Source organism: Hirundo rustica, chromosome 3, assembly GCF_015227805.2.
Source record: "Hirundo rustica isolate bHirRus1 chromosome 3, bHirRus1.pri.v3, whole genome shotgun sequence".
Taxonomy (NCBI): domain Eukaryota; kingdom Metazoa; phylum Chordata; class Aves; order Passeriformes; family Hirundinidae; genus Hirundo; species Hirundo rustica.
This window is the reverse complement of record NC_053452.1, coordinates 44,495,724-44,517,430: the sequence shown is the minus strand read 5'-3', so window position 1 is coordinate 44,517,430 and position 21,707 is coordinate 44,495,724. Positions and strand designations below refer to the sequence as shown.

General features: G+C 34.6%; 1 protein-coding gene across 6 annotated transcripts in view; it reads left to right on the top strand.

The window, feature by feature from the left end:
- SIPA1L2 (signal induced proliferation associated 1 like 2) overlaps positions 1-21,707 on the top strand; it is a 126,705-nt gene that overhangs the window by 60,984 nt on the left and 44,014 nt on the right. For 4 of the 6 annotated variants that reach the window (XM_040058321.2, XM_040058318.2, XM_040058316.2 and 1 more), the window contains exons 4-10: positions 69-202; positions 1,429-1,617; positions 6,480-6,654; positions 10,303-10,406; positions 12,915-12,992; positions 16,649-16,806; positions 18,342-18,918. In XM_040058321.2, coding sequence (XP_039914255.1) covers positions 69-202; positions 1,429-1,617; positions 6,480-6,654; positions 10,303-10,406; positions 12,915-12,992; positions 16,649-16,806; positions 18,342-18,918 — 1,415 coding nt within the window. The remainder of the gene's footprint in view (positions 1-68; positions 203-1,428; positions 1,618-6,479; positions 6,655-10,302; positions 10,407-12,914; positions 12,993-16,648; positions 16,807-18,341; positions 18,919-21,707) is intronic. The other 2 variants (XM_040058320.2, XM_040058319.2) reach the window with 1 other exon arrangement.

Below are 21,707 nucleotides of genomic sequence, written 5' to 3'. Positions count from 1 at the left end.
GATTTGATGAAAATTTTCTAGGAGATTCATACTTTACTCTTATCTCTTCATTCATTCCTGTGCAAAAGAGCATCAGAACTACTTTGGAATAGATGAAAATCTTGGACCTGTAGCAGTCAGCATCCGGAGGGAAAAGGTTGAAGATGCTAAGGAGAAAGAAGGATCTCAGTTCAACTATCGTATAGTTTTCAGGACAAGTGAGGTAATGTTCATTCTGTAATTCTGCAAAGCAATGGAAAAATTGACTTAGAGCTTAGGATACTAGTTGTTTGTCTTGGGGTACATTGTTGACTTTAAAAGTAAATCCCTTAATGGGGAAGGATGTTTCCTGTACCATTAGTAAATGCAGGTGCTCCTGAGCAAAGTTTTCCTTTTCTGTACTGCATAAAATTTTTGTCTTTTTGAGTGAGCACCCAGAAGGAAGTGAGTAGGCTGAAGAGAACTGCAAGGTGCAAGCAAGGGAACAGATATTAACACAGGTAGATAAGTGTGAATCAGGCTGCTTGATGTTATGTTTCTCATGATAGAAATGAAAGATTAAAAAATATAGGAATAAAGGGAGCTGTAAAATATGAAAACTAGTATAAAGACTTATTTGCTTGTGGAAGAAGAAAGCAAATAAGAATTTGCTTGTGGTTGTGGTATGTGAAGTCTCAACGTCTATTTCAAGCAATTTAATATCTCTTGCTAAATAATTCCTTTATCACAGCAACTATTTTAGATTTGTATGAAAATGCACAATGCTATTACTGCAGCAATAAACAACTGTAAATTTTCAGAATCCTTAGGATATAGAGAAGTGTTAGCTAGACCTCCTGATATCACTGAGCTCTTGTGCTTTTGCAAACAGATGTAAAAACAGATATAGACATATTTTTTGTTTTCAGTCTAGGTTTTTCTTATAGGGTGTCCCTGTATATATATATATGGAGAGGTGATCCAGGTGACCCAGTTCTAAGAAATTACTCTCTTTTTGTCAAATCCAATGAAAATAAAGCATGGATTAAATAATAGGTGAATGGGTTAAGTGAAATTGCAACTTGCTATGGCTTGTCTCACATGTCCAACCTCACATTTGACTACTGTGTTTGCTAGGGTAGTATGGCAAAATTAACTGGTTTTAGTTTACTGGTGTCTTTAATACTTTCCCCTCTCCCAGAAAGAGAATATTCTTAGTAATTGTAATAAATTGTTAACATGCTTCATAAATTTCTTTAAGCAAATAGTATTTGTCACTTAGACACTAAAAGCTTGTCTGCTCTTTAAAAGTTATTTAGTAATTTTTTTTTACTGGTTAAAAAAATAAAATCATGATGTTTTTCTTTACAGTTCTTTTTTTCCATGTATTTGCTAAACTCTGAAGTTTTCATCTCTAGGGTTTAGAGTATTAGAGCTGAAAATGTTTTGTGTGTTTTACCTTTACTGCAGCTTACTACACTTAGAGGAGCAATTTTAGAAGATGCTATACCATCCACAGCTCGTCATGGCACGGCAAGGGGTCTGCCTCTCAAAGAGGTGCTGGAGTATGTAATACCAGAGCTGAGCATCCAGTGCCTGAGACAGGCTTCCAACTCACCCAAAGTACCCGAGCAGCTGCTTAAACTGGATGAACAAGGGGTATGTAGCCTTCTTTTTAAAGACTGTTCCTTAGATAAATAGATGAAAAAAAAAATTAAATGTTTTTTCAGACAGTGCTAATTAGCATGGATCTGTAATGCAAACCATTCAGTTTCTTGGTTTCAGAGAAACTTGTCTATTTTCACTGGCAAAATGAGGTTTGCTTTTCTAAGCAAATTCTTCTTAAAATACATTTCAGCTGAAGGAAATAAATATTGGTCTGTGGAGATTGTCTTTCAATGGCTGAGTGAGAGAAAGATTATTAAGTTCTAACATCAGTAAGAAAGGAATTTCACAACTTGTATTTGCACTTCAATGTGTACAAATGTTGAATGGAAATGAAAATACATTGAACACTTTATTAGTATTGTCTGTGGTTAAGGAGGCAAAAACCTGTTGTGTCTTAAGTCTCTGCATCTAAAATTTGTGGTTATTTTTGACAGTACCATTTTATGATATGCTTGCTGTATTCTTACTAGAACAGAATACTTTTGTATTCATAGAACTGAAATTGTGGTTGAGACTATTGAATTAACTGAGTGGCAATAAAATATTCAAATGGCTTAAATTTTGAGTGAAAATGGTGAGGTTTATTAGGTTAAATAAAGGTGAATCTGCTTCATTCAAAAGCTAGTAGTTAAATTTATGTTTTCTAGATATTTTGTGAAGGACACACTTGTGATGGTTTTTAAATCACGGTTTTTAAAAAGGCGTTGATTTAAAGTGAAGATTTTACTTTCTAGCTGAAAGTAAGTATGTATCTGTTGAAGTTCAATCCCATGATTGAACCAGCTGATTATGATGACGCTATAGTTAATTTTTTATTGCTAACTCAGTTTTGAATGTAGTGATTGCATATAACGTCAGTGGCATCTCCTACAATTCCTGTCTTTCCTTGTGCCTGTAACAATTGCTTGAAACAAAGCACATGTAGAGGAATAGAATTGGCTTTTTTTGGATGGGTTGTTAAACTACCCTTTGTATGTTAGTTTTAGTACTTTTGTTCACATTGGTGTTTGAGGATGGTGTTAATTTTGCGGAATGTTGTTATTTTCTTCTGCGTTTGTCAGGTTTTTGATAGAACAACACAGGGAAATCAGAGGCGCTGAATTCTGAATCCAGGAGTTCTTGATGTGCTCTTTCTCTCTGCTGTTTGAGCTTAAGAGTGAGTTTAGGTTAATACAGTAAATAATATTTACTCTCAGAGGGGCAGTATGTTCAAGGCAGTATTGATTATGACTGTGTTTGATCTGATCTGAATATTTCCCAAAAATTGGAAATGGAGATTGTCCATTGAACTGACCAAAGTGATTCTTTAGTGATCATCTCCTTATTTTGAAAAACAGCAGTATGTAGCATGTCCTTTTATTTTGTGTGATCAGTTCTGAAATTCAGTCCTATTATTAAATAGGCTGTCACCTGACAAAATGTTGTATTAATATGTATCACTAATTGCAAGGTAATTACTTGAACATAGACAGAAAGCTATGCAAAGAACTGGCATGAGATCCATTTTTGGTTTTAATCCTCTTAGGTGCTTAATGCTTTCAGTTTATTAATCAGGTAAATACAAAAAGAGTTATGCTTGGAAATTGAAGGTGATGACTGGTCGAAATATCATGAATTTAAAAATATGAATTATGATCTAGAAGATTAGTACTGTCACCAGAGTGATAGGAATTTTGTCTAACAGGGTATTTAATGTTTGCATTGCTCCATAGCCAACTGAAGACTACTTTGATGTTTTGATTTCATTCTCCACCTCTTTGGTAATTTTTCTCTGAAGTGTATATGGATTATGGAGGAAATGTGACTAAATTTTGTCTCTTAAAATGACAGTAGAAACTAGATGTAAATGGGATGGTTAACCTAATCTGATTACATAAAGAAATTGCCTTTTCCCATTTTATTCTGCCATATGATGCTCATAATTAAATTCAGCTATAAATTTGCAAGAAAAGTCAGCATTTTGTCTGCCACTGTTGTTTTTTTAAGCTTTCCCCAACTTCCCTTTCTGATTTCTGCTAATGGTTGTTTATTGTATATGTTTTTTGGTTCCCCTCACATCTCTCTAGGGATGCTCAATTCTCTCTAAGCTATAGGATGAAGTTTAAAAAAGACCAAAGAAATTAAGATTGGTTGCAGTGATATTTAGTGGCTATTGTGTGTCTAATCTCTTGATGTTCCTTGACAGAAAAAAATCTAAAATCTTCACATGATGAAATTCAACAAGCTGTTGTTACATGACAAGTAATCTGTTGCAAAAATTTGACAAGATGCCAAGATTCAGTAGTGATTGATTCTGACAAGAACACAATCATTTTGAGTCTGGAAGGACTGCTATGCACCTTCAATACATATCTCATACCCAAGTAGCTAAATGGGTTTAGAAGCTTCTTTTGTGGTGTCATGTTATTAAATTTTCTCAGTGTAAAATACAACTATATGTGAAATTTCTGAATTGGAAATAATGAAATTGGAACCATGTCTGCAATTATTTACTTTAAAGGACTTGAATGAGCACGTGGTACCATTTAAAAATTGATAGACTTTATCAGTTTTAAATATTCTGATGTTTCTTCATGCTAATTAAATGTATGACATAAGAAGATGCTGCCAAAACTCAGAGTTATTTCTCTTTTAGGCACTGACATTCTAAAATGAACCTTGATCTCTGTTTCTGCACAGCCACCATGATCTTAGGCTAAGAGTTATTTTACTCAAGTCTTCCAGTTTCATAGTTGTGAAGGGTTCTAGCACAGGGGCAGGAGGTTCAGATTGCTGCAAATGAGCTTGCAGCTTGTTTAGCAATAGTGGATTTTTATAGTATTGACTTCGTTCAAAATTGTACAGCATTCACGTTGCTTGTCTGCCCACTAATCCCAGGATTAGTTCATGTCTTGGGCTGGTTAGTCTCAGATCCTCATTTTCAATGTCTCTTAGTTCAGTGTTTAAACTGTGAGATGTTAGATTGTTCTTCAAGATAGGTGTATACTTCACTCCTGTTTGGAATATCATTGATATTCATGAACAAATGCAGGAATGACTGCCATCCACAGAATGAAAAAGTGTGACTAGACCCAATATTTTGCCCAGGTGCCTCTTTACTCTTAGTTCTTGGCCCTATTTTTGGTGGCTCAATTTAGCATTTAGCTTCTCTACCTGTCAATTCTAGTGTGAAGTCAAGGAAATCAACTTAAATCCCCTGTGGTTTAAGTTAAACTGTTTGACAAAGATGACAGTGTGGTCACCATCATTTAAAGTCTCTGCTGGGATGTGTCAAGTAACAGCACTGCTTCCTGTAATCTAATGTTTATATGACCAGTTATCTTGCCATTTCCTCCATGAATTGTTCATGCTAGCTTTCTGCTGAAGAAAATAGTCACCAGCAGTCTGGAAGCTTTTGTTAAATACCTAACTTTCTTTGAAATGGAGATCAAGGAAGCACTCTGGATGGGGATAGCACCTAATACCAGTCAAAAGGAAATGACAGGAGCAAACAGTGCCTTCACCCTGCCCGGCTCCAGATTTCATTGGTCTGACTCGGGCAGCTCCTACAGAGTATCCATAACCCAGGATCCCCTTTTATCTCAGATGGTCACCCATCCCATTCTACATCAAACTTAGAGATTCTGGCTCTTTTGTGTTCTGGGCTGGACAGGTTATTATTCCTTATTCCTTATCCATGTCCTTCCTGTGCCTTCTCTCCTAACTGCTCTCTGGTCAATGGCATTCTGCCAGATCAGGTTCCACAAGGGCTCACCGCAGCACAAAGCCTTTATCTCCTTATGACAAGCTGTTGTTGTCACCTTTGCTCTAACAGAAACACATCCAGCTTTTGCACTAACCCTGAAGTCTGATTAAGAGAGTTCTGCAGCTGGAGAGTTGATTTAAGTCATGAATATAGATAAATGTCTGAAGGGTGTGACTGATGGTCTGATGGTCTCTGTCAGTTTGTGAAGCTCTAGAAGGTGATGGTTAAGAATAATAGGACTAATCCAACCACATGGAGGTTTTCTCTTTGTCAGCTTAAGTGTGCATAAAAGCTAAGAAGAAAACATCTGCTCAAGAAGTAATAATCTCACTTTATTCCTAATGTTCTATAGTTTTTGTACTTTATTTTTGAATAGATGTTATTTATCTCTTTAATGTTCTATAACTGAGAATCTGTTTAACAAAACTATCTGACTGCAATCAAATTTCTTCTTTTAAGTATACTATTAAAAATGGCAAATAGCTTTTAACAGTGTATGATTTTATGAGGAAGGCAAAAGATTACATGTGATAGAAATGACTCTTCTGAGGCCCTGTTTTAACTGAACTACAGTGAACTTTAAAGAGTTAAAATGAGGGATGATAAACTCACTTTCTTTTAAATCTGAGAAAAAAGACCAATATACAAATATTGCCAATTAAATTTTTCATACTGTAGCATGAAGTAGTGTGTTTTTATAGATAACAAAGTGAAGTCTTTGTACTGCTTTTTATCTGTGTTTGAATAGTGCCAATCCAGTTTTCTTTCAAGAGTTGGAGGATGTCTTTTGTGGTCGTAGGTTTTTGTGGTTTGTGGTGGTTTTGGGGTTTTTTTGTGGGTTTTGTTGTTGTTGTTGTTGTGGTTTTTTTGGGTGGTGTTTTTTGTTTTTTTGGGTTTTTTTTTGTTGGGTTTTTTGTTTGTTTTTTTGATAGGTTTTTGTGGGTTTTTTTTATGTTGTAGTGACTTAATTTCCCAAATCAGAACACTTATTTTTTCAATTTCAGATGCCTTCTGTCAGTGTTATATTTTAATGGCTAATATTTATTCTAGTATTGACTTTCCTTTGCTTCTGTAAATTTTCCTTTTTTAATTTAATTTTTGATTTCAGCTGAGTTTTCAACATAAGATTGGTATCCTTTACTGCAAAGCAGGCCAAAGCACAGAAGAAGAAATGTATAACAACGAGATGGCAGGACCAGCTTTTGAGGAGTTCCTTGATCTACTGGGCCAGAGAGTACGGCTGAAAGGATTCAGTAAATACAGGGCTCAGCTAGATAATAAAAGTAAGTTATGTTTCAAGCTATGGGAGAAAGGGTAATTATCCAGCTGATCTTCCGTAAGTTGTGTTGTCTTTTCATGCTCTTGACTTTGGGTTTTGAATAGTAAGATTATATAGTAAATGAGGAAGATGAAGCATGGTAAGTGCATGTATCAAACCTCTTCTGAAAGGTCATTCATTTTTCTGTGGCATGACTAGAACTGAAAATCAAAGCAATTTATTTCATATGTTTTCTTTTAGTTTAAATCATACCACATGAGTAATATTTCCCCAGGTACACTTTAACATCTTACTCTTTCAAAAGCAATAAAAATATATGTATTTCAAAATATGGAGTAATTTTCCGTATTTCAGCTAAACATACCAACACACAAAAGCAGTAAAGTTTCTTGGTTTCTCACACATGCACAGTAAGCATGTCATCATTTGTCAGCTGATAATTGTTAATCTACCTCAGGTCTTTCAGTTTCCCTAAATGCAGTAGTATAAAAATTTAAATGTACAAATTGGTTGGATTTTGTAGCAAAGTAGGAACTGGAATACTACTGTTTAAAAAAAAAAAAAGTCAATGATATGTTAAGACACTTCTTTATTAGCAGTGTTTTCACTGCCCTTAAATTTAACTTAAATTCATTCTTAGTTTAATGATGTTTTAGGAGGACTTTGACAGCTGATCACATGAGCGCTGATCTAAGGATATCCAGTTGTTAATCTACTTCATCTTAACATAGTGTCTACCTAGTATAATCACCACATTTATTTCCAATAATGTTGCTGGCTTTTTGCTTAAATCCATTGTTGTTTCCTAAAAGGCTTTAATAATTTAAGCCTTTAAGATGCTATTGCACCCTATTTCAGTACAGAATAATAACAAATCATTTTTCAAATTTATTTGTAGAAATACATATTAACAAGCTGTGGATGTCAGAGTTCTGGAATGAACTGATAAATAGGGATGAAAAATAGAAAGGAGTAAGGGGTGTTGGGGTCTTCCTTTTTTCCCCAATCAGAGCATGAGTGAATGTCACCTAGTAAGGTGTACATGTGAAAATAAATGCTGGTTTGTCAGCAAATTCAGTTTCTGTATTTGCTGTACTTCAGTATGAACTTTGATTGCTGATCAGCATTGTGTATGTATCAGTCAGTAACGTGATTTTAATGTTGTACAAAATCTGTGTGCCATTAACTGTATTGTCCTGTCATAGTGTGTCCTCATCATTTGCAACGGGCAGAATGGAATTAAGAATTCAAAAAGATACAGTCTTTAGTATTATATTAAATGTAAAATACTGGCTGAAGTATCACATTTTTGTTAGACTTGTTTTTTAAATACAGCGATGCAAGAAGTATTACTGTGTGTCATGTTTAGACTTAGAGAATACATTATTTTGACTGCCTGCAGGTTCAGAAGAGTGTAATAATTTAGTCTCTGGGAGCTATATTTTTGCTAGACACCAGGTTTCTCTAATAAATCTTGCTTAGTTCCTGTAGGAGTTAAATTTATTAAGTTTTTATATTCTCAAATGCTTGACTAGCTGTGAGGCTTTTGTCTAAAAAGTTCTCCTTTTAAAATGTGTTTCTTTTTCAAAATTGTTTATTTAATATTTGGAAAAGTAACTGATCCATTTCTTATGTGACAGAGAAAGTAGAATGTTGTCATGAGTTGCCCTGTATGGCAAGTAAGCCGCCACCTCCTGTGTGCTCACCCACCCTCCAGTTTGTGAGTCAAGGGAAGAAAGCCAAAAAAACCCAAAAAACCCACCCCCCAAAAAACCTCCAAAACAAACAAAAACTCCAAAACAAACGACAAAAAACCCACAACTCACCACTATATCAAGAGGCAATCACTCGCCACCTGCCATTAGCCGACTGATGCCCAGCCGTTCTTTGAGCGACGTCTCCCATGAAAAGACTCCCCCTGCTCCAGTTTTCCTGCAGAACGTAACTTGGTAGGGTACGGGATGTGTTTTTGGTCCGTTTGATTGGCTGTCCTGGCTGTCTCCTCCCAAAGCCTGGGGCACCCCAGCCCAGTCCCCGGGGCAGGGGACAGTGGAGGGGCAGAGCAGCGCTGGTACTTTGCGGGCATTGTTTGGCCCCAGCTAAAGCCTTGGTGTGTTACCAGCGCTGCTTTGATCACACAGAGAGCACACAGCACCATATGGGCTGCTGCGAGGAATTTTAGCGGCATGCAAGCCAGACCCAGTGCAAATGTCAAGAAAGTATGGAATATATTAGCTATAAAAACTCTTCTTTGCCCTTCTTTAGTGCAGTTTTAGTGGCATGCAGTTCCGAAGCCCAAGATAAAGAAGTAAGAGAATGAAATTAAACTTTGCCAATTCAATACAATACAATTTGTTTTGTGTATGTTTTAAAACATATTAGTCTACTAGAAATGAGAAAAAAATATTGTTGGAATGTATTTTCTCTTTCTATCTCTTCAAAACTGGCTTTCTAAAATGCCACTGAAAGGTTATAATAGAATTAGATTTTCAACTAAGACTTTGAAATAGAAGACTGCAATAAGGTTTCTTTTAATTTAGCAACATTTACGTAACAAACTACAGTTGAAATCATGCTTTCTATTTCTTATGAAACTATAATCTGTGTTTAATAAATGAAGTTAATTTAATTATCATCCGGACATAACTGATGCACCCAGTTATCATATGAACGTGCTCTTAATTGTATAAATACAAATATTTTTAGATCTAGGGCTGCAGATAAAGAAGTGTATGTTTATAAACTTTTATATACTTTTAACTGGAGAATTAACATGACCAATTGCTTTTGTTTGGGAATATAGTTACTATTCAAAACAAATCAAAACTCCAAAACCTTAAACAGTGCGTTAAAGACTGTACTAGAGAATATTCTTGCTGTAGATAACATAAAATTATGTTAAAAAATAAGTGAACATGGAAAAAGAGAAGAAAAGCTGGTACTTTTCTTGACTCAGTAAGGGTGTTCAATGGAGTTAAATCTTAAACTTTTTAGAAGTTCATTGTACTTATTGAAATAGTCTGTACAAATTGAAGTAAAGGAATAAAAAGGATTAACTTATGACTGCAGTGTAAAACTCATCACAAAATGTACATCACAAAATGCTAACCATTAATAAACTTTCTAAATAAAAGATTAATTCATATAATACATGAAATTTATTTTAATAGTTCTCAAATATATGTATCTGCATAAAACATGTGCGCAATGCATAATATATGTATTTTGCACATATTTTTTGTTTTAAAAATGTCTAATCTGCAAGATGTGTTTTAATGTTAGATTTGAAATAGCCAGTTCACTTTTGGTAAAGTATGGTTTAAGTCAATTGTCTTTTTTAATGTTTAAATAATGAAAATACATGTTACATAAAACTACACTTAAGTAGCTAAGTGAGTTTTTTTGTGATATGCCAATATATTTAAAATTAGTTTATTATTTATTTTCAGAGACAGCAAACTCTTTGGCTTTTTCTGCACTCTATGTCATAATACAAAAATAGGCTAAATTTTTAGCTGATGGAAACTGGTTTTGTTAAATTGTAAAAAAAGTTGCTTAAATAGATTTAAATCACAGCATGCAGAGCAGTGTCCTAAAAAGTAGTATGAATGTTCTAATTTACTGACCTTCTTGTGATTAAATTAATTTTCAGCTGATTCAACAGGAACTCATTCCCTCTATACTACCTATAAAGATTATGAATTAATGTTTCATGTATCAACAATGCTTCCATACATGCCCAGTAACAGGCAACAGGTATGTTTTTTTAGCTTTTCATTTTACATTATAAATGTTTGACATTGAGTGTTGGGGTTTTTTAATACTATTGGTTGAACACTGAATTGTTTTAAAAGAAGTATGACTCAATTGTATTAATTTTCTTGAAATATTATAAGACACTAGAAATCTTGTAGGATTTTTATTCTATATAATTCAGGAACTTATCCTGTGTAACCTATTTCGTTATATTATTGAAAGGCAATATTGCCTCTGCTAAATGAGTTATTTTCAGTTTGGACTGAATTCACGTCTTATGTATGTTTCAAACATTGAATGGAATGAATCTTGAAAATAGTCTTATGGTTAAAATATGCATGTAAAAACTTTTTTTTAAACAATTCCACTTAATCCATGTATTATAGATCTTGAGATGTTTATTAATTTATTAATGTGTAAGCTTAGTAATAATTTTAAACTGTATCCTTCAAGGTGTCTGTGAAAACAGAAAATTGCAGTGTATTTTTCTTATTTCTAGAGAATTCCCTTTACTTATGTAATAGTTCAGAATGTCTTCAAAGCATTAAGGATGGCTAAAAACCAGCACAGCATCCAAAGTGTGCAGTGCACCAGTAAGGTTACTCTGTCTTGCCTGTCTAAGATATTTCTTGGGACTTGACTAAAATATACAAGCACATTTGGTATAATATATCAGTACTAATGCTTAAAAGAAAAGCACTAGAATTGCTCACAGATCAGACTGACGGTAGTTTGTAACTTTCTGTGCCACTGCTCTGTGTTCCTCCAGGTATGCAGAAGTAAGTGTTGATTTATTTAATTAGTTTTGGAATGTTCTCGCCTTGCCGTGCGAGTTACAATCATTTCAGCCATTGTGGAAGGTTGTCATGAAATAAGGATGCTATCTCACTTTGGTTTTGAACAGCACACAAAAGATGCTTACTGATTGATTGTTGAACCACATGGGAGTTATATCTTTCATGTCTATCCTATCAATAGGTTTTGTGTGAGAAAAAGAGATGTGTCAAGGCAACAAGAAAAAGATAAAAGTACTAAAATTCTTCAGAAGGGATAAATAAAATTAACAATGGAAGAACGTATATCATGTTAAGTGTTTTAAATAATCATTGCATAGAGCTCTGAACAGTTTGAAAAGCTGTTTCAAATGAGCAGTTAAGACACTGCACTTAGTATTTAGATGTGGTTTAAAGAAACTAAATTAGGAATCAAAAGGCAAACTTTTCAACATATGAATAACACAAAGTTTAGATGACTCACTTCCTAAAATGTGTGGCTTTTAGGAGACAAAATGTGCAGCTACATCAGATGCTTAACTGTGGCATGGCCAGTAATCAAGGGATTGGATCTTCATCACTGATTTCAGATTGTTCTGCTTCTCTAAGCTTCCAGTTCCATCTCAGTTAACACACTAGGAGTTGTTCTGTCTGTAATCAGTCTAACAATCTTTGACTGGAAGTACATGTAAATAGGGAAAACTGTACCCTGTTAAGATGATATAGTACACTGAATGAGCTTGTCTTAAAAGAATAAAATCAATATTTTCATAGAAAATCACAGGCACTGACAGTAAATATGGCCTTACTTGGAGTTTATTACTTTTTTTGTCTTGTGTGAATTTTCCTTGTTTGTGAGAACAGGGTATCCTCTTGCCATGATTCACTTACTTTCATAGTTTTTTGCTGTTTGTCTGTCAGCTTCACTGCTGTGTTGCTCAGCCACCCCCTATTATTGTCCTTTCACTTCTTCCTGTGCCTTCCTTTCATTCTTACCATTTCCTTATGTCTTTCTTTATAGTCAGGTACTGATTCTTGTGTACAGCAAAATCTTTCAATTTTAACTCCATGGTTTTCCCTAGCAACAAGTACTCCTTTCCACAGTGTTTTAGTAAGCTCTCATCATTGTCCCTTTAAAAGGTTCAATATTTAGCAGAAACAGTATGTTGTTTTCGTGGCTTTCTTGGGATCAAAATAATGTGGCAGTTTTCCAAGTCTGAGCAGTGTCTGAAGACCCACCACATTATTTTTCAGGTGATGAGATGTATCAGTGTTTGCACAGCATGTACACTGTCTTAATGAAATGTGACAAGTGCACCCAAATTACTAGAATTTAGCCAGCCTTAATGTGCAAAACAGATCTATAGTAACTGTTTTTTTTTTTTTTTTTTTATCTTACTGTTTAGTTCCAAAATACATAATGAAGTCTCTTCAGGGTTTGGCTCACTGCATAAGGGGAAGTTAGAGACCACGGTAAATTTCCTGTCAGGTTATGTTAGGAATGAAGCCCCCCATTCAATAGTTATTTTCTGCTAGCATATGATGTATGTTCTGGCTGAGGTTGTTGCATCTTTTCCCTATGTCCCTTGTTTGGTAATGACTGGGCAAGGTATTCAGTCACTCCTCATAATCTACGTCGGTGACCTTCAGTGAGCAAGCACTGAGCATTGCTTGTGTTCCAAATACCTATGAGCCAAAAATAGGCCGCACCAGAACTGTTTGTTGCTTCTTCCAGGATATAACTACGCCCTGCTTGGTCCCTGATCAGGACATCCCTCTAGTTTTAGAACCAGCAGGAGATCCAAAGAGCAAGGTAATTTTTATTTTGGCTGCAACATCGGCTGGGAACTTTCAAGTCAGCTGCTCCTTCCCTAGGATGGAGAAGACAACCAGCCCTGGTGTGGCCAGTTCCTTTTCCTTTACTGGCCTTTCTTCAAAGCAGTTCAAGGCTTTCCCCTTTAAACTTTACCTTTGCAATGTCCCTTTCCAAACCATTCCCTTGCAAGTTTCCTATTCACACATTTGCAGTCTGCTTGTGTACACGTGGTCAGACCTGATTAATCCAAATCTGTTCAAATAATCAGTTTTCACCTGGTTTTATGAAAACTTAAAAATGAAACAGATATGCAATAATGAAATAAGCTTGTTGCATTTCGCTACTGTTAAAATAGTTGGGTAGCAAGACCTGTGGTTATATCAAACACAGTTGATCAGATCTGTTGAAAGAGCTTTTGCCATTCATTCCTGCTTTGGGTACTGGCTAAGAACACAAATTGAAAATACAACTTTTGAAACCACTTATTTTAGAAATGTACTAAAATAAGTTTGGAGTTTTTCTTATTTGACTTTTAACACATCATCGTTTAATTGAATGGAGAGTATATTTCGCTGCTATTTCAACAAGAATTCCTTGTTGTTTTCAGTTTGACAAAGCAATTAATCCTACAGAAGTGGGTAGATTTTTAAGGCTGAGCACAAGCTGTTTATATGCTAAGTTTTAAGACAGTTTTTTTTTTCCTTCAGAGATGCATATCTGAAAATTAAGAATTGAGTCACTAAAATCTGAGAATTAATATAATAACAATCATTTAGTGCAAATAATTTCAATCTAATGGATTCTGCTTTTCTAACATATTATCCTGGCTGGACTTGCCTTTTTGTGTCTTGTATTCTTGCATAACATTTCAATGATTTCCTTTTGGCTGCCTATTGTACTTGATTAGGTTTATTTTCAAATTCTAACATGACAGTGATGCCTCCTTTCTGTAAGTAATTTCTGTATTCTCTGCACCCAGTTGAGAGTTCCTATTGTGCTCAACATTGGCATGAGATTCTTTAGAGTATGTTAGAAAGGCAGATTAAAAAAAAAAAAAAAAAAATTGTACAACATCCAAAAACCCCCAAACCTGAGCAGACCTCAAAATGGGAGAGGAAGGGGAAACTGAGAACCTGAAAAGAACACCCAAGCAAACTAGGAGATAAAAGTTGGGGGAAAAATCTAGGCTATATAATGGAAAGTAGGAAAGGGTTTCTTATAGATAATTTTGCTGAGTTCCGGTTTCCTTCCATTCCTTTTTCATTTTCAGTATGCTATCCTTATCTCACGTTTCCCAGAGAGGTATGTGTTCCCCCCTTCTTCTCCATTCAATACTTTATTCTTTTCCTGTTCCTTTGTCCTATCCAGAGCACCTCTTTCCATGTTCCAGATCACCCCAGTTTAATTCTCCCCCCTTTAGAAGTCCTTTGCATTATGATTTCTCTGTGCACAGACACAACTGTGCTTTGCCTTTTGCCTTGTGTTGAAGTTGACTGACCACTTATGCATGACAACTGTTTATGAGTATTACAATGGTTTTATTTTAAATTGAAGGAGTCACTAAGATCTCGACAGTCTTGGTAAGGTTCTTAAAAATAATAACGTGTCTTCTTGTTTCTGTTTTTATGCCTTGTAGAGGTTTCCGCTCCTGAAAAATATCCTAGGGATAGGATATGGGAACTGCCATTCTTTTAAAAATATTTTCTAGTAAAATTTGAAACATTTCTAAAACTTACCTCCAATTAAGTGAATACTGTTCTTGCTTATGCTATGTGTGATGCCAAGCAGAACCTCCTAAAGGGGTCTACAAAAGCAGAAAATATTATTGAAAGCAGTGATTGTCTTGAAAAGTAAATATACCTTTAAAGACGATTGCATTCTCATTTTTATAATTTACTCTATGGAAATGTAGAGGCATGAACCACTGTAGCAATAACAAGTTATTGGGCATTTAGTGGTATAATGAGTAGAAATTAATCACCTTGTACCTCATAATTGGAAAGTTGCTTACAAATTTAACTGAGTTGTAAATTCCAGCCTGTGAGATAGTAATAACTTCTAAACATTAACTTGTGCTGCCCTACTATGGTCTAATTGTATGGCTCATTAGATGAGCAAATTAGAGTATACCTGACACACTTAGTTCTGTGATCAGTTCCTCGCAGTGCACTTCTGTATGGAACAGCCACTGCATCTTAAATGGCTCAAATAACCAGTTATTTTCATTTTAGTCTTAAAAACCTGAGAACTTGACTGAGCCACACGACTTACCAAATACTGTTTTCTGTTCCTATGGCTGTTGTAAAGCTGCATAAGAAGACTTATTTCTATATCTATATTTGGGATTTTGATTGTATTTAAAATAATATAGATATACTTCATGCTTTAAAATTGTGGATTTGGCCCTTCTGACTATCTTCAGAATATCACCATTTATGTTACTTTAAGGGCTGGAATGAAACATACTTATGGGTTCTAGGCTATGACATGTGCAACTTTGCTTTTTATTGTTGGTAGATGAAATACTAACTTTTAGTGGAACTGGAAAAATGCAACAAAATACTCTTATTAGAAAGACTCTGTTCCATGAAATCACCTTGATAGAGAAATTTTTACTTGCTCTGTCATAAAGTTTTCAAGTAAATTTTTTCTTAAATCCTTTTTGGTCACACATGAGCTAAGGTACAGCTTTACATATCTTAATGCTGTTAGTTGACAATGCAAGATCTTTGGCAGACTTAGTGTAAATACTTTAAATGTAGCAGCTGGTAGACTGCTTTTTTTGTCTGTTAATAGACAAAATTTGAAAGTTACAGTATTCTTCCACGAGGAAATGAGTGTCATTTTACTGTGTTATTTTGTTGGTTTTTTGGGGGAGAAAGAGTGGTAGTCCCTTATTGCTGGTTATGTTTTGCAATTTTTACTAAATTTTATCCTGTAACAATGATTTAGCACTTTAAGTTAGTCCTTAAATATATTTTGATGATAAAAGTTACTAATTACAAGAACAAATTTTTAATTAAAGAGTTCCTAATAGCTAGTTTTTCTCCGTGAGTCTTGGTTCTGTTCCTCAGGTATGCAGTTGTTAACATTTGTGATGGATGTTCATGATAATATTTTTTTTTTAAGTAAGGTCATAATATTAAGGACAATATTTAATAGTTTTGTGACATGGAAAAGAAAGTTTTATTGAGACAGAAGCAGTATATATATTTTTAATGCAGAGACAATTATTACACTGTGGAGAGGGAACGAATGTACAGTTTCCTGGATAGTGAGAAATGTCAAGTGATGCAACACTTTTATTACTGAAGTGATGCATTAGTAAGAAAAGGAGAAATACATTTTTCTCATAAAATAAAATATAAATGAGCAGAAACTATGGAGAACTAGTGTGGGGATGTGAGAAAATTTACTAGTATTTTTGCAAACTTAGCCCAATTTCATTTCCCTATACTTTTGCAGTTCTGATGTCCTTTACATGTTATTATCCATGATGCAATAAAACTTATTTCTGAAAAATTATGTATTATTTGTATTGGTTTGGCCTGTTTGGGGTTTTTTTTTTTTTTTTTCTTTTTCCTAAGATGATGAATTTGTGACTTTTAATTTTTTAAAAATAATTAATTTTTCAATGCATGTTTCTTGTCTAGCTGCTAAGGAAAAGGCATATAGGAAATGACATAGTTACCATTGTCTTCCAAGAGCCAGGAGCACTTCCTTTTACTCCAAAAAATATTCGTTCCCACTTTCAACATGTATTTGTCATTGTCAAAGTGCATAATCCTTGCACTGAAAATGTGTGTTATAGGTGAGTAAAGCCTTATAACTATTTAAGTTTGTTACTAAGACTACAATGCAACCGTGTTTTCTAGATGCTTTGTATTCCTTATAGATATTATGTGCTCAGTTTTAAAATTTCTGCTGCACTTCTTGTGAATTTGAAACTCCAGTGCCTCCCTGCACACATCAGCAGTTATGGGGCACAGTCTGTAGGCTCAAAGGGTTATGTGCAGAGCTCATTGTTGCTGATTTTTGTCCACAAAATGGGGATATACCAAGTTAATGAAAGTAAGATTTGAAGGGGCACCAATGGAAATTAATCTAGAATTTGTATTGCATGTTTCCTTTTTTAAAAGAAAGTGATTTAAAGTATTTCAGAAGATCCTTTAACCTGTGTGAATCCCTGAGTATGACAATATGACACCGGGATGAGTCATAGCCTTTAAGCACGTGAACAAGGATTTTTGGAGAATCAAAAAACCCCATAAATTTTAGATGATTTTATCAATTCTCACATTTAAGTCACTACATCATGAATTTTAGCGAGGTAATCAAGGTGGAATCACATTTGTGAATTGATTGGTAATAAATAGTGATAAAGACGTGAAGCATAATTACACAAGTTTATTTATAAATGTTATTTTTTCATTGTTTAGATTGAAATTAAAATATATCATGAGGGTGGATTGTATTACTGTTCTTTAGCTGTCTGCTGGAACTTAAACTATCTTTCAAGCCTTGACTTTGTTTCAGTACCTGTTGTGTGTTGATTAATACATGACATTTCCTAAGTTATATTTTCCTTACTATTAAACTCTCTCTGTCATTCCAATTTTGACTGTATTTCAGTCAAACAGTAGTTGTACCTAATGTGTGCAGTATTTTGAAATTCTTTTTCAGTTGAAATATATTATGTATGTATCAATTAGAGGTATAATCGTATCAATTAGGAAATATTCCTATTTTTGCTACATTTTGCTGTGAACTGTCTAGATCAAGAATTTAAAGTGTTTTCCAATTTTATGAGCATAGAGTAGGCAGATTGAACAGGTGGAGAATGCTCCATTATAGTCATATTTCCCACCACTATTTTTTCATTGAATTCATACTTCATTGTAGAAGATTTGAGGATAAAAATTAATTCTGTTTCTATTTTTTGCATTTCTTAGTTTTAAGACGATGACACTGAGTGACAACTGAAAATGATAGATTTACATAAAAATAAAATAATTCCCTCATTTATTTCATGCAATTCATTTTAATATTTATTGCATTAAGGAAAGGAGACATTGACCGGCTAAGAAGTTATCCTTGATATTTTTTGTTTTAGTTAAGATACCTTCATAATGTCCTTTATCTATTTAAAAGAGGAAAGCCATTCTGAAACAGACATCCCAATCAGATTTCTTGATGGAATGTCTGCAAATTGGCATGTTAGAGCTGTACTTAATTGTGTAAATGGATTGCTGAGATCACATTTCTGCTTATCATCTGATTTATTTTTGTTTAGGGAATTAATCATTTTGTCGGTTGTTTGTTTATTTGTTTTTTTCCGATTTCCAGTGTTGGTGTTTCACGATCAAAAGATGTTCCCTCATTTGGTCCACCCATTCCCAAAGGAGTAACTTTCCCCAAGTCTGCAGTCTTTAGGGACTTCCTTTTAGCCAAAGTTATTAATGCTGAAAATGCAGCACATAAGTCGGAAAAATTTCGAGCCATGGCCACAAGGACACGTCAAGAATACCTGAAAGATCTGGCAGAAAACTTTGTTACCACAGCTACAGTGGATACTTCAGCCAAATTCAGCTTTATTACTTTAGGGGCAAAAAAGAAGGAAAAAGTGAAACCAAGGAAAGATGCACACCTATTCAGTGTTGGAGCAATTATGTGGAATGTGATTGCCCGAGACTTTGGCCAGTCTGCTGACATTGAATGTCTCCTTGGAATCTCCAATGAGTTTATCATGTTGATTGAAAAGGAATCAAAAAACGTTGTGTTTAACTGCTCCTGCAGAGATGTTATTGGATGGACATCTGGATTAATGAGCATCAAAATATTTTATGAGAGAGGAGAATGTATTCTTCTGTCTGCAGCAGATAATTGTACTGAAGACATCAGAGAAATTGTTCAAAGACTTGAAGTAAGTACAGTTTCTGAACTGGAACTCCAGTTTTTTTATGAACAGTCATTTGTCTACATCTACTTTGAGATATAATTAAAAATGTTCTCTGTTTATAGTTCAGGAGTGTTTTCGGTCTTCAGAGAGTATTACAAATAGTAATCTTCACAACAGCATGTGAGATAAATGTTATCAACCTCTTTTGCAGGGGTAAGGTTTCAGATACCATTAATCTGATTACTTGCCCAAGGCCATGGATGGTTCCAGTGTTGGAATCAGGACTAAAAACCTTTCACCGCCTCCTTTTGTAGCCTGTTCTCAAATCAGGCCCTTGTAGGTAGAAATATCATTAATTAAATAATATATAAAATCTTAATGTGTAAAATATACTTTGCCTTTTTGTTATATTCTGTGAGAATATTAGCGGAAAAAATTCTGTAAGTGGTTCTGCTGAATATTTTGTTCCTCTGTTCTGAGAAAGTGTAGGAAGTAAAGAAAACTACACCAACTAATGCCAGTTTTAACAGCTGACTGGATAAAGTTTTTCAGACACTTGATGACCATGTCAGTAACTACTGATGACCACTGTCCTGTAACTATTTCAGTCAGCCCTAATGAACTGACAATAACTCCAGTGTAAAAGTGCTGATGCATCTAGTGGTTGCACTTCACTCTTTGATCTTAGTTTAAGTGATTTAGATGGTCTTAGGGTTTTCTTCTGTTAGAAAGCTCGGCACTGAAAGGAAATCAGTCTGCTTACAATTTTCACACTGAAACAGTTGGATTGCAGCTGACAATTTAGGGCCTCTCTAGTATTTCAGCCTCATTTAGCATTGCTCAATATCATGCTCTAAATAACTTTCTTCCAAAGTATAATTACTATCTCAAGAGTTGAATGTCTTTAAACTCTTCTTGCTGCTGTTATATTATCCTATTCAATTGAGGTCTTCAGTTTCACTTTCTTAAACAGATGTTCCCCTTCTAGAAAGTAGTGCTCCCATTAGGTCTTGTTAACAATATAAATTTCTTAACACAAATTAAAAACGAGATTTAAAGTTCTAGTGAAAACTTCTGCTGTCATCAGTGACAATGTTTTTGTGCTGTTTTTCACTTACTCGGTTTTGCAAAACCTGGAAATAACCCACATTGCTGAAGACAGATCTTTAAGATTTGGTAATTTAAAACACAACATGAAATGTTTATTTGTGTTTACTTTACTACTTCCTCTTTATTATGGCCAGATTTGGGGTTAAATAATGAAAAATTGGTTTTAAGCCTCACATTCAGCATCAGATATTACTAAGGTTTCCTGAATATTGACTTCAAGTATCTATTCCAGTGAATTATGACTGCCTTTTCTTTCCCTGCTGCCTACTAATTACATACAAATTAAAGAGTTAACTATCATTACTTGTTTTAAAACATTTTTCATCCGTTTCTTGCCTCATTTTTTTTCATTTTCCCCAGCTCCTTCTCTCTTTTGAAAGCGGCATATTGATGTTATTTCCTGGTCGGTTTATAATATTGAATGCTTTCTGCAGTCCTTGTATACATTTGGTATAGAACCATTAGAACCACTAAAAAGTATTTAAAACTCTGATGCCACACTTAATGTGCGTACTTTAAAAACTTTTCAAGTGACTCAGAACGCAGTTAAGGTTAATAGCCATATGTGCCAGCAGATGCTAAAGATGAAAGCTCAAACTGCGATGTAGTAGCAATCTACAGTGACCAGATGATTAACCCTTTTCAGTCATGAATTAAAGCATTTCTTAAAACCAGTGAGTAGAACATTTCAATTACTAAATGAGATTGTCGAAGAAATAACTAGACTTTATTGCCTGGATTTAAATCATGTGGGTAAAAAGGACACCTATCTGAATATCCAGATTAAGAAAAGGTGTAAAAAACTGGCTGAAACCATGACTTTAGTTTGAACTAAAACAATTGGTTCAGGACTGAAAAAAGAGCTGTGACTTGTCAGTCTAGACAAATTTTTATTGTTGGGGCAGAGTATCTAGTTATAGAAAGTAGAAAGAGCAGCAAGCTATAGATTAACTTGGAGAGTTGTGTCAGAAGGTAGGAAAAGCAGTGATTTTTGAGCTTTAGGATAACAGAGAATGGCAGGATGATGAAAGATTAAATGGAAACACTGAATGGATCTTTAGATAAGAATCTGAGTTGACAAAATTTCCTTAGTATCCTGTATATTTAAAAAAAAAAACCTCTTTACCTTCTTCATGGAGCATAGAGGATCTCTGTCTTTTAACTTTTTTTTAAATGCGTGCAGGGAAACCAGCTCTTAGTTCATTTGTGGCCACAAGATCAGTGAAGCTGCAGCCAAGTAGCAGAATGCCATATTTTGAAGTGGAGCAGCACTATGTTTAATGTGACATTACCATGTAATATGCAGTGTTACCTTTTGGGGAATTTACACTTGGGGAGGACTAGATCTCCTGGAGTACTTCCCATTGGGAATAGATGAGTCTTTGGCAGGAATCTTTATCTTTCTTATCTTATAACTTTTGAATATTTAACTAACTTGAAGAGATTTTGAGAGCTCTGAGTTGGGGAAATCCATATACTTTGGCTGATACATTCATTTTGCAGTAGTCTATAATTGTGACATGACAAAAAAGAGGCATCAGCCCCTCCCCCCCCCCAAAAAAAATATTATGTAGCTTAATAAGGATAAAATTATTTCCCTCAGCTGGGCTCCTGAGTGTAATAGCATGTTATTCTTTTCACTGCATAACTAAATGTGTGTTTTAGTAACTTGTGATGGAAATGTAGCTAACAAAGAGCTGAAA